General features: G+C 37.8%; 1 protein-coding gene across 2 annotated transcripts; it reads left to right on the forward strand.

The window, feature by feature from the left end:
- The first annotated feature begins 1,936 nt into the window (after window positions 1-1,936).
- ddx43 (DEAD (Asp-Glu-Ala-Asp) box polypeptide 43) lies at window positions 1,937-12,039 on the forward strand. Of its 2 annotated transcripts, none has more exons than XM_015011876.2 (17): window positions 1,937-2,315; window positions 2,537-2,592; window positions 3,621-3,732; window positions 4,211-4,396; window positions 4,564-4,645; window positions 5,289-5,448; window positions 7,312-7,430; window positions 7,525-7,635; window positions 7,710-7,851; window positions 8,040-8,140; window positions 8,501-8,588; window positions 8,686-8,813; window positions 8,914-9,023; window positions 10,113-10,251; window positions 10,337-10,424; window positions 10,690-10,853; window positions 11,767-12,039. In XM_015011876.2, exons 1-16 carry the CDS (start codon window positions 1,988-1,990, stop codon window positions 10,840-10,842), a joined length of 2,103 nt encoding a protein of 700 aa, XP_014867362.2. In that variant the 5' UTR covers window positions 1,937-1,987; the 3' UTR covers window positions 10,843-10,853; window positions 11,767-12,039. The 2 variants fall into 2 exon arrangements, with proteins under 2 accessions (XP_014867362.2, XP_087869309.1); XM_088013183.1 differs by having other exon boundaries at window positions 11,770-12,039.
- The last annotated feature ends 1,844 nt before the right edge of the window (window positions 12,040-13,883 follow it).

A 13,883-nucleotide genomic window follows, 5' to 3' on the forward strand; every position in this document is an offset into this window, starting at 1 on the left:
AGTGAAATGTTCCCTTTATTTTTTGAGCTATATATATATATATATATATATATATATATATATATATATATATATATATATATATATATATATATATATATATATATATATATATATATATATGAAATATAACTATTTCATATATATATAGTTTTTTTTTACTCCTCCACCAACTATTTCAGTCATTTTAATATCTTCTGTGTTTGATTTGGATATTGGTTCATTTTTGGCACAGTCACTCTTGTCTTAAAATATGTTTTACTGTCAGTTACTTCCTTTATTGACGTCGTAACTTCCTCTGCATTTGCCCCCGTTTTGGAAGTGGATTGCTAATTCATTTAACACTGAAAGTTAGAGCAAGTATTATTTTCAGAAAAAATGGTAACAATTAGCATTTGTGTGATTTTTGTAAAGCTCTTTAATCCATATAAAATTTCATTCTGGTGCAAAGAAAACATTCTCATCACAAACAGTGCAGCTTCTAGTGAATGCTGGGGTCTGGCAATGTGACATGGTATGTTCATGCCTGCATGATATTGGAACAGATGTAATGTGTTTAATGGTTGACTGGGAAACTTTATCAGCCAATCGACTCAGATAGCTAGAATGCTGAGGAACTAAAGAGGCTATACTTCCCATGTGACATGCTAATGTTTGCAATCTGTAAATTGCTTAAGGGTGCCTTTTTGCTGAAAGAACTGCTTTTATTTCCATACATCGCCTACAACCTATTATATCAGATTGTACTTAAGTCCAACTGCTCATCTTGAACTGGGCATCCAGTCGTGTGGCGTTTAGCCTGAGACTTGATGACTTCAATGGCCGAAAATACTTAATAATTACTCTACTGTTTGAACAGTAATTTATGACACAGCTGGCCTTAAAGCTTGATGATGTTAACATTGTTATTTCTTTTAAATTAATTTATTAAAGTGCACATTATATTCTCTGGATGAGAAATGCAAAAATGATTTTATTATTCATTAATAAAGTATGGATTAACAAAACTGTTTCTCGTGTGTTTTCTAAATCATTTTAAGGGGGAGTCATATCTATCCAGTATTCATCAACTTCACCAGATAGAACCAAAAAATATATTTTGCCAAAGCTCTAATAGAGTAGAATATTTAACGAATAGTTTAAGGGAAGTTCGGTGAAAGTCAACGTCCAGAAAACTTCTCCAGAGGTTAGTTTTAACATTTACAGTGTAACTATCAATGAATGTTTTCTTGGAGAGTTCCCTGAATGATAACTACAAAATTCTTTATGGTTGGTCTTTATGATTATTTTCACAGCAGATATATTCCCTAAACATAAAAAAAAGCATATAACCTTCAGTCAATACAGGTTAACCCTAAGGGAACATCCCCCTGAACATAAGTTTCAACACACTGTTTTTCTTGGAAGAATCAAGTGTTCTTGAAAGTTATCTGCAACTTTTCTTTAGAGAACCTTCAGGGAACATTTCTCAAAAGGTTACATGAAAAGTAACCATAACTTTCACAATGCAACTTTCCCTGAACGTTTATCATTTAGTTTCAACTGCAGCAGAGCTTTCTGGCAGCTGGAAGGGAACTTTCACCAGACACCACAGGATCTTTCAGTGAATTTAATGTAATGTATTATGAACTAATGCTAAAATAATAATATAATAAATAAAAATAAAACATAGCACGATGCTAATAAAGTTGCATTATTTTGTTTCTGAAGTGAAGTTGAACACCTTATTGCAACTATCAGTCCCTAATCATCAAATCAAATTCCGTTCAAAAACACCGTAAAAAACACACCATGCATTAGTCATTTAATTTAAAAGACAATATGCTACAGACAAATACTTCTTCCACATGTATAATCTTATAAAATGCACAAAATTACACACACGCAAAAACATAAACGTATATTTAACTGGTTCCTGCCCAGACAGGAAGTGAGAAAGAGATTTCTTTGAGACTTCAGGGTTGATGGTGGCGCAGCAGAATTTAAAATGTCTGACTGGGAGGACGAGTACGACAAGCACGGTGTTGCCATTGAGAAACCTGCCCCTAAACTATCTGCGACTAACAACACGTGTTTGGGAAAAGATAGCCAAGGAGATGGAAGTGTTTATTCCGGTCTAAAAAGTCAAACCTGGTCTAGAGAACCGAACGAGGCGAGAGTTGAGCGCCGCCGAGATGCGTTCGAGTTCAGGAGCCGAAGAGGTGAAACAGACCGCGGCGGGGGGCCTGGAGACCGTCGGAGAGGGAACGAAATGTCCGACGGATTCCAGCCTCTTACTTTCAAAGTGGAAAATATGTCCATTGGAAGGATAATTGGTAAGCTTAAAACCTGAACTCAGCTTAAAACAGACGTTGCTATTTGGTCTGCTAATTATGCTAAGTTAATTATTTTCTACCGTTTTAACTTCTTCCCAATTTAAATATTTACCGTTTCTTAAGCGGCTAATTTTACTGAATCGGGCAAAAACACTTTTAAATGTTTTATTTGTGTTTTGAAGTCTGGCTTGTTAAGGTTTAACATTGAACTGTGTTCACAGGTCGCGGCGGAGCTAAAATTCGTGAACTTGAAGAGAGCAGCGGTGCTCGGATCAAGGCAAGTGCTAACAGGAAGCGAGTAGGACCGCCAGAAACGGCGTCCTCGTTGCACACTGGAAACGCTTTGGGGTTGAATTATAACTGCTTATTGCATAAGTTACAAAAAATAGGTTCCCATTTATTAAGGATGTGTTTGTATTCATCTTAATTTTGGAGTAACTATAACCACGAAGTACATCGACCTGCTTTTTCTCAAAGGCAGGTCTTGCTTCTCGGGTAGGAAAACAACAATCAACCAAAAAAAAAAAACTGTAGAAACTGTGGGCTTGTCTGCAGACCTTTCTTATGTTTTGTATCTAGAGCGATTTACAGTTCTGTTTTCCACAAAAATTTGTTGTTGACTTTAATAAAATTTACCTTTTTTATTTTACTATTGAGCAGATAAAACTTTGTTTTAAAATGTGAAGAAAATATATTTTAGTGGCCCTAAGGTCTTTCAACTTAGCAACTCAAGCTCTCTTGGCAAAAGGTTAGGACACCATTTCAGTAAGCCACATGTTTACTGGATTGGACTTTACTAGCTGTGGTAATTTGACTATTTTAAAAATCTACCCTTAACAATAATTATGAAATGTATTGTTTAATCTTTTTTTTAAATGCTTGTTTTAAGGGTCAAAATCAAGCTTGCAACAAGCATTCCAGTCTTACTATTATTTTTAGAATCTTCCACATGAAAGATCTTATCCATGGGTTAGAAAACCATTTGCTTTTGTATCAAACCCTCAGATTTTATTATTGATATGTTATTAAAAACAACTTACAAACTATCAGTCTAAGTTGAACAGACATCCAGCTAAACGTGAATCAAAAATGGATTTGTTGAAACAAAAGTGAGGCACCTACGTTTTTCCCAAAGTAAATAAACGTATAAAAACCTGAGTTATATTTAAACAGAAACTGCACACTTATAAGTTAGTCTGTGTTCCTGAATACTTTATTTAAAATGTAACTTTAAGACACAGTTGAGAGCATGTCTTAGGATATTTCCAGTGTAAAATGTAAATATTTTTTGTTTTGGTTTTAAAGATTACCAGGGGAGATTACGATGGAGAAGTGTCCATCTCTGGTTCGTCCGCTGCTCAGCAAAAGGCCAGAGGAATGATTGAAGACCTGATTGCAGGCGGCTCTTCTAGTTACGGTACATATTAGTCTCTTTTGGAAGTGGTGAATTTTACTTTCACTGGGGAAAACTAACTGATAAGGCTTCAAGCTGGAGCTTTAAACAACATTTTGGTGATTAAATAAAAAAACATGAAGTAAAAAAACTGACATCCACTATAAATAAACTGAATTACTTATGGCAATTTTGTAAGGGTGAACATCTGGGCCTGCAAGACCATGAGTTAAAAGGCTTATTTTCCTACAATATAACATGTGTTAATCAGTGTGTTATTCTGTTTAATACACCTAATCCCTTCTCCTTTGCTTTCATTCTTCTCATTGAGAAAATTTGATCAATTGCATTGAGAGACCAGTTAGCCAGATACATAATTTGTAGATTCGGAGGATGTGCAAATACTACTTTCTGGTCAAACATCAAGTTTCCTTGTCCTGCTGCTGTTGGTCAATACACTTTCTTCAAGTTCTTGGTACTGCGTTTTGTTTCTGAGGTCCAGCTAGAGGCCGGAACAGTGATGGGGAAAGGTTTGGAGGAAGAGCGGGTACAGGAGGGATGAACAGGAACGACTCCGCCTGGTCGAAGGAGGCGCCGCAGGCTGCAAGTGACAGCCCGACCTCGTCGGCCATTGACTGGAATGACATCCGACAAAACAGGAAAAAATTTGAGGAGCTGAAGTGGAAAGGTGGGGCAGCCGATTCACGCCGAGTTCAGTCAGTAATGCGTTTTATTGCTGAACTGCTTTGGCGTTATGTACCCAAGTGTAAATAATGATTCCAGTGAAAACAAAATATATGCGTGTCATCCATGAGTTTGATCGAGCTCCTGTTGATGTTCTCAAACTTTTCTCAGACCTCCCACCGCTGAAGAAGAACTTTTACACAGAAGCAGCGAGTGTGTCCATGCTCACACCTGATGAAGTCGCTGCATGGAGGTAACTTCTTTTTTTTTTTTTTTTTTTTTTAACATCTGGCTGTGCCTTTTATTATAGATAAAAATCCAATTTTATTCTCAAACACTGAAGCTTCCACTAGATTCTTCTTTTATTTTCCGACTTATACTAACATCAGTGACCAAAACTAATAATATTGTATTTAATGAGCAGCAATTTTAAGAAGTGTAAGGGGGAGCCTTACAGCTACAGCAGGCAAAATGCTTTTTCTTGTCTGCTGAAACGGAGAGAACCTGATACCCAGGCAAGGCGCTTAGTCATCTTTTAATTGTCTACTTTGTGTGGCTTAAACCACATAAGAACATGAACTGCAGGAAGTGCTCTTTCAGAGTTGGTATGTGAGCCGCAGGGCAGATGTTTGCGTCTGTCCTGTGGAAGCACTTGGCTGTTCTCTGCTGATTTCCCCTGACATTTGCTAATACTGGTACTAAACAGAAAAAGTTGTCTGTGGGGAATATTTTTTTAAATATTACCGTCAAAGTACCTAACAACAGAGGCTTAATATTTTTTGTACCATTAGTAAAGCTGTTTGCCTTTTTGTCAGTCTACCTGCTGCCTCTTTAAATACAGTAAACCAAATCTGACCACTTTGTGATGTGAAACAAATTTTCCCCTATTTTTACAGGAAGGAAAATAACAATATATTTGTAGATGACATAAAGGAGGAGGGAGAGAAGCGACCCATTCCTAATCCCTGTCGTACGTTTCTGGAGGCTTTCCAACCGTATCCAGAGATTATGGAGAATATTGAGCGTGTTGGTTTTGTCAAGCCAACCCCCATCCAGGTATTATCCAAGCACTTACACAATTTCATGAAATAACATGTTTTCAGTTATCTTTTTTTTTTTTTTTTTTTTTTTTACACAAATCCTATTCTTAGAACAAAATGAAACATTCTCATCAGCAGATGAAACAAACTTTAGAGCGGTGCTATCAGACTATCTAACATTGGTGCATTTTTTTCTGTTTCGGAGTGTTGAGCTAAGCTCAGACTCAATGCAAATGGCCCTGCACTTTTACCAGTAAACTGTCACTACATGTGTGGCCAGGTGCAGCAAGGAGAATGCCCAGGAGCGATTTAGTTTTGAAAGTACTCCATAGCGGCATTGTTGGGAATCCTTATCTGCTTTAGGCCCATTTATGAAATTCGTATCTGTAGTCCCCATCAGAAGAAATGAAAGTGCACGAATGGCCCTAACAACTGAGAGAACTTCTTTTTTTTCTTTGTATGTAGAAAGTACCTCTCTTATTGTCAAAAATGAAACCAGATTCTTGTGTGTGAATCGCCACTAAATATTTTCCATTTCCTCTTGACGAAGCATGGCACATTCAGGTTTCACTATTTTTCTTCCTCTACTCTGATGTGCTGAAGTTGCTCTTTTTAAGCTTCTCTAAACATCAAAGGTGGATGTTTTTCTCTTCTCTCTTTTGTTTGCATCGTCTAACAATCTCTGTGACTTTTCAATAACGTCTGATTGTTTTTATTTCTTTTCTAAGTAGTAGATGTCTAAATATTTACTGTCACCAAGTAAATATTCCTTAAACCCTCACTCATCAAGGTGTCCATGCATCTTTAAAAAGCCATAAATTGATGCATTTAGACAGAAATATGAGCTTAGCTTTTTTGCATCCATCATGGGTAAGTGCAAATATATCACCAGTTGGCTGGACATTGTTCGTTTTTGCCTCTGGCTCACTTCTGTTGCCTTAAACGTACTTCAAGTTTACATTATCAGACTTAACTTAAGACACTATCAGTCTTAAGTTTTAAATTTGATCTGCAGAAAGCCTGATTATGTTCATGTTTTGTCAAATTTTTATACGGATGTAGGGGGGAAATTAAACTGCATTGTCATCCTGTTAAGTTTGCCTTTTATTTCACAATAACAGAAGAGGAGAGATTTAATATTAAAATGGGATGTTTAGATAACTCTACATTGTGCTGGTATCATTAACATTATTTCTGCTTTGCGCTGAAGCACTAGGTTTATTGCACAGCTTATCTGCACAGGTGAGCTTGAGCAAGTGATTGTTCTGAACAGACCTTTCAGTCATTGTTTCGGTTTCATAAAGCCCAACTCTGTTGCTGATTTTACTGCACCACATCAGAAGTACCAACAAAGAGTCTCAGAACAATTTATATGTGGATATTTTTGATTTAATTAACTTATAAAATCAATAAATAATAATTAAATTTATAAAATCAAAGTAATAGCAGAATCATTTATTCTCAGAGATCAGGCTAGAGAAGGAAGAAAATGAAGAAGTGAAACTTGACACAGTTCTCTTTGATATCATCTTCAGTCACGTAAACGGCACCTCCCCTCCAACTCCCTCATCTCAGGGAGTCTTTTTCTCAGGCTTCTTACAAAGAAACCCCTGTGGCCTTGAACCAAAACCCTCAAAGGAGTTTTGCTAAAGTTTTATCAGCTTCCATTTTTCCCTGTAATTAAGCCAAAGTTTCTATTTTGTCAACCGAACATGACCAAACTCTGTTCCTTTCATTAAGTTCAAATGAGGACCATTAGGATTTATGCGCCATTTAAGAACCGACTGAACGCCTGTGTACATTTTGAAGTTACTTAATTTGATAAAAGTGCCGCTTGTATTAACATGGTTGATGACCTGCTGCACGATCCGTTGACCAGTCTCAGGCCTGGCCGGTGCTTCTCATCGGGGAGGACCTGATAGCGATTGCTCAGACAGGAACAGGGAAAACTCTGGCCTACCTGCTGCCGGGCTTCATTCATATGGACGGACAGCCTGTGTGAGTTCAGAACTTTTTTGCTTTTATGAAAATGATCACTTGGATTATTTTTTGTGCATTTATTAAAACCCTTGTGTTCTCGTTTCAACAATAGACGCAGAGCTGAAAGGGGAGGCCCGGGCATGTTGGTGCTGACCCCTACCAGAGAACTTGCTCTACAGATTGAAGCAGAGTGCAGCAAGTACAGCTTCAAAGGATACAAAAGGTAACCTGTGATAAAGGATCAGTTATTTGTGATTTGATAGAATCACGGTGTCCTTCTTTTCCTCCGTCTCTTAGCATCTGTGTCTACGGAGGGGGAGATAGAAGAGGACAGATCAACCTGGTGAAGAGCGGCGTGGACATCGTGATCGCTACACCTGGCCGACTCAACGACTTACAGATGAACGACCTCATCAATCTACGCTCCATCACCTACTTGGTCAGCTTTTATTGCTTTTTCTTTTCCAACATTTGCAGTACAGAATGCAGTAGCCTCTTTCTTTTCGACGATTGTGTTTTTTTAGAAATTCTTGTTCTGGAAAGGTTTAAATCTGAACTTTTATCTACTTTTACATGCTGTTTGGAAAAGTTTTGATGCTGAAGTGATTGTTGGGGTGGGGGGGAAAGGTGCTGGACGAGGCTGACCGCATGCTCGACATGGGCTTCGAACCGCAGATTCTGAAGATTCTGCTGGACATTCGTCCAGACCGGCAGACAGTCATGACCAGGTATACCTCAGTTTTTAATCATAGTAGGGACATTAGTACTTAATCCATAGCAAAGAAGATCGGACAGCTCTTGAGGAGTTGGCCAAAATAGCTTTGCTGGAGTAATCTGTGTTTATGTACATAAAAATGTTTCATCATGGCTGAAAAGAAGTTGGATTTTGAGAAGCATCAGATATAATTTAATCAGACATTTAAGGATGTTTCTAACAATAGAAAGTAATGTAAAGAATCCTTTCACTGCTTATTCTTAGCCAACTGTAAATATTCTTCCTGGTGTTTCAGTTTCCTTCCCAATTTAATATCAAATGTATGATGTAAAAGACTGAAAACTGAATTGCTATTGTTGGCTTCATGTTTCAGTGCCACCTGGCCCACAGGTGTAAGAAGATTGGCTAAATCCTATTTAAAGAATCCCATGATGGTTTATGTGGGAACTCTGGACTTGGCTGTAAGAGGAAGTGAAAACATTCTGTTTGTGCTTCACTTTTATTTCGTCTTTTGTTTCCCCGTGCTTCATGCTTTGCGTCTCTCCATCTGTCCATCAGGCAGTAAACACGGTGCAGCAGACCCTAGAGATTGTTAAGGAGGAGGAGAAAAAGATGTATGTTTTTGACTTCATCAGGAACATGCAACCCCAGGATAAAGTCTTAATCTTTGTGGGCAAGAAGATTACGTGAGTGAGGAGATGACCACTGCTTTTAAAAGATGAGCCACAACTACTGTTGGAACCTGCACCGACTGTGTGCCCTCTGTTTGTGTTTCTGTGAAACCAGTGCAGACGACCTGTCGAGTGACATGTCTTTGCAAGGTATTGCTGTGCAGTGTCTCCATGGAGACCGCGAACAAAGCTCCCGGGAAGAGGCTCTCCGGGACTTTAAGGAGAGTATGTCAGAAAACCGTCATTTATTCATTTTCAACATTTAAAAGTCCTAAATTTGTTTGATTAAAATGCCTTAATTTAATTTAAAACAATGTCTGTTGGCCTTAAATATGTTCATTACAGGTCTTAAACTACTTTTTTTTTGTGCACATGACACCTTCATTGCATTCTGTGATTCAATTATTACAATCACAAAAATCAGTAATTATCTGCTAATTCTAGCCTGCTTTTTTTGCTTTTTCTTGGGCACAAAGCTGAGTTCACAGTGTTTGCTGTGCTTAATTGTAATTCTGTAAGTTCTCCCAGACATCTCCCATATTTGGAGTGTTTTTTTTTTCTGACGTAAATTTCATTCATGGTGGCACTTGATAGATCTTAAATAAGACATATTTTAAATAGATTAGATATTGATAAATACTTTGTTAAATAAGACTCCCCCCCAAACCAGTCCTTTTTGAAAACAATTTGTTGCACTGGACTTCATTTAGTGCCAGTGTTTCCCAACCCTGGTCCTTCAGGCTGTCCTGCATGTTGTAGATGTTTCCCTGCTTTAATGCACCTGATTCAGCTGATTGCAGTTCAGCCATTGCCTGTTAATCTGCCATCAATTGAAATCAGCTCGGCTGAAACAAGGAAACGCCTTAAACGTATAGAGCAGTGTGCCCTGAGGATCAGGGTTGGGGAATCACTGATTTAGAAAGGTCAAATTAATGGCGCATAATACAAATACATGCCACAATATTTGGGTTTTTACTTGTAAAAGGCATGAACCATTTCCTTCCACTTCCCAATTAAGGAACTGCTGGTCTACCACATTAATTAACAGAAAAATACATTGAATTTTGCTAGACTTTGTTTTGGGTTTATTTACCCAGAATTCCCTGCGTTATAGTCCACTTCCTGCTTTTGGGGTGGTTTCCAATCCGCTTAGAATTTACATAAAAATTCAAACTACACCAGAATTTGCTATTTTGTTCCCCGTCAGAGTTCGATTGCACATTCAGACCTCCCCAAACAAACCAGAGTTCAATTAAAGCAGACTAAGCGGGGCTGGTGTGAATGCACCCTTAGTGTTTGTGTTCACTTTTTCAGGTCGGGTTCGCATCCTGGTCGCCACAGATCTGGCCTCCAGAGGGTTGGATGTCCATGACATCACGCATGTTTTTAACTACGACTTCCCAAGAAACATCGAAGAGTACGTCCACCGTGTGGGCCGAACAGGCCGAGCAGGGTAAGAGATCGACGGTGTTAACCATCACATGTGTAACCTTATCTTACTCTGGGTTAGTTGTGACGGGGATGCATTTTTATTCCAGACGATCCGGTGCTGCTGTTACTCTGTTAACTAGAGATAACTGGAGGATGGCCGCAGAGCTGATTTCTATCCTGGAGAGAGCAGGACAAGTAAATACTTGCAAATTGTTTATCAGAACGTTTAAATGGAAAATATCAATACTGAAAAGTGTTGCCCTAAACATTGACCAATAAATGTATGTATATCAGTCAACAAAGGAAGGTTATTCAATGACATTGATGTAACTGACTTGTAATGATATGAAATCTAAATTATGCAACATTTAAGGGAAGGCACCAACAATGCTGGCATTTGGTGCAGTATCTGAATGTGTAAATGTTGGGTAGCAACCCACATTACATGATGTTGTTTCAGGACGTCCCAGAAGACTTGGTGCTGATGGCAGAGAGATACGAGAAGCACAAGATGGAGAGAGAGATGTATACTCCAAGAGGACATGGATGGGGTGGAAGAGGAGGCGGTGGACGGAGAGACGGCAATGACAGAGGCCAAAACTGGCGATTCTAATCTCTGGAGATGTAAGTTTGCACGCTCTCTAAAGCTCAGATCCAGTCCTCGAGAGCTGCCGTCCTGCAACTTTCAGATGCTTCCCTGCTCCAACACACCTGAATCAAATGAATGGCTCGTTCCCAGGCCTGTTCAGAGCTGATCCCGGTCTGTTGGAGTATGGATCCATCTGACGGTATCTCTCGAGGACTGGACGTGAACACCCCTGCGCTAAACAACCATGTGAATAGGACTGTGTAATTTTACGATATTTATCGATATATTTTTTTTTCTTCAAAAAGTATCGATTTTTCATCTGCGAGTATCGATGCATTAAATCCTACTTTGAGTTTTGTGTCAAATTCATATGAATGAAATGACAGCTATCACACATGACATTTTTTACCCAGTTGCACATGTACATTAAAAATGACATGCAATGAAACAACCAGTTACAATTAATTAATGAAATAAAATGGATAAATTACATTGAATAATATAAGTGAATAAGACTTAAAAAAAAGTTTCTTGTCTGCATAAGCAAATACACAAAGTCACACAATTAGCATTTTAACAAAGCAAATGTATAACAAAAACATCTATTAAATTAATTCAATCCAAGTCTGGAACAGTCACAAAATGTCACCAAAATCACTTTGTTTCTCTAAAATCTTTCATAAAATCATAAAAATGTATTGAATAATATCATTTGCTGTATATTGTGATATCATATCACAATATACGATACCGCGTATTGTATCATGAGGTTAGTGTATTTATAGCGTAAGAGGAAAATGTACCGTCATGCAGCACTAAACTATTAAGATTGGTGAACGTCAATAAAAATGTGACACACAGACTATTAGTAAAAACAGAAAATAATGAAAATGTATTTTTGTGTTACTTTGGAAATGTGACATTTTGTTTTTTTTTTTTCTTTCTCAGCAGGTTGGAATACAGTCTAAAGCTGGCTGTAATTTCTTTTGATTGTACATAAGTTTTTTTTATTCTTTTGCTTAAAATTTATTTTAAAAAATGTCTGTTTTGCCAGGTAGACATCATTATTGTTTTTCATAGAAGTTTAAAGGTTAGCAGAATGCACTGTTCTTAGTCGAGTGTTTGTTTTTTCTGTGTCATCAGCCTTGTTTCTATAGACTGAATATGTGTGGAATTTTTTTGGGGGGGAAACGTGTTAAATAAATTCTCTTTTTGAAGAAACATCCTGTCCAGTGTGCATCTTAAGTTGTCGTTCAAAATATTTAATTACAAAGGTCGAGGTATTCTGTAATTGTAAAGGAAAAAAACAAAATGTTTAATTTCTATTGCTTCCTGTCTTTCAACTGTATCAAGAATTTTGCAGACTGAAAAGATAAGGAAAATAAATTAAACTTCAAAACTTTACTATTTTCCCAACCCTGTAAATGATCTTTTCTTCACTTTTAACCACGGCAAGAAGGCAGTGGTGCAGTGAATGTAGAGTATCTAATCTTGTAAGTGTCTTCCAACACTTAAACAGACACAGTCCTCCTGAGAGGCCAGCATGGTCACGCTAAGTTTGAAAAGACTGAAGAAGCAAAACAAATAAAACTTCATAATCATTACCTTTCTACCAAACTCAAAGGTAAGATTTTAGTTGACCCACAGCATGAAGGCTCTTGTGCAGCGTATAGAGTAACTAGAAAATTCCTGCAGTACTTTTAAGGGGCATGCCAAAGTGTGCCCGTCGGTTTGGACCCAGCGTTCTGATGCAAAAAATTAGCATTAATGCTAAAGAAAGCTTCAATGTAGTCAATAACCTGTGGAGAGTCAGAAGCATGTGGACTAAGCTGTACTTATACCATTCAGTATGTTGCATACGGTAAAATTAGCCAAAATGCTAATAATAGCATGAATGGTATCAGTAGAATGTGGGGTATCACCACCATGATGTCACCCATTGACTCAGTCCAACCAGTATTCTAAACATGGCTAATAAGTAAATAAATTGGCTAAAAGCTTATTTTAGGTCAAATGCTAATGCGTGCAAGGAAGTGCACTAGTGGGTGGCAGTGAAATGATAATGTTTGTGCTGATGTTAATGAACTGCCTTGCTGCAAACATAAAAGAAGAAGAATATTTTTGCACCGCCTGTGGCGGTGCACTGACGTGAGGGGAGTATGCAGGCTTTTATTTTGAAACTTTCAGTAAGCTTCATTTGAAATGGCAACACTAATCCCATGTGTAACAGTGGTTTGGTTAAACCAGTTATCCAACACAAAAAAGAGCAATTACATGATGTAAAAATTGTCAAGGCTTTTATTTTGAAAATTTTCAATAAGCTTCATTTGAAATGGTCACACTAATTTCATGTGTAATAGTGATCGGGTTAAATCAGTTATATGATGCTCAAAGCACAAGTAGTTTATAATACCAGCAAACTCCTCCTCTGTAATAATTGAATGTTCCGCCATGTTGTAGTTCTGACATGCTGCTCAGGCCTCTGTTTTAACTGAGTCTTGGCCATAGATAGAACTATAGTTATGGCAGTTCCTTTCTCTGGATTCTGTTGCTATAGCGATTGGCCCTCAGCCAACTGCTGTGTGTGAGACAGAAAGCTGGGGAAGGATTTCTATCTTTGAGACACCCATGAAATGCTAATGTTAATGAACTGCCTTGCTGCGCAAGGCAGTTCACTATCCTGAGAAAACAAACATAAAAAAGATTTTCATTTTTGCACCGCCTACGGTGGTGCACTTTTGTGAGTTAAATTTTCAGAGTTTTATTTTGAAACTTTCAGTAAACTTAATTTTCATAACCACACTAATCCAATGTGTAACAGTGGTTTGGTTAATCTACCTGTATAATGCCCAAAACAGGAAGTAGTTCTAACTGCCAGCTGAGGCCTCCTCTGTAATAATTGAGTGTTCCACCATGTTGTAGTTCTGACCTTCTGCTCTGCCCTCTGTATTAAAGTGTTCCGCCATTCTTAGGACTACAGAGTCTTTGTAGTCCAAACCCCAGCAGTTCTCCCTATCTCTGCATTCTGTTGCTATAGTGATGAAAGTGCCCTGGGTGTGTGTGAG

Source organism: Poecilia mexicana, unplaced genomic scaffold (genome assembly GCF_051168715.1).
Source record: "Poecilia mexicana isolate PSO_F unplaced genomic scaffold, ASM5116871v1 scaffold_15, whole genome shotgun sequence".
Lineage (NCBI taxonomy): Eukaryota > Metazoa > Chordata > Actinopteri > Cyprinodontiformes > Poeciliidae > Poecilia > Poecilia mexicana.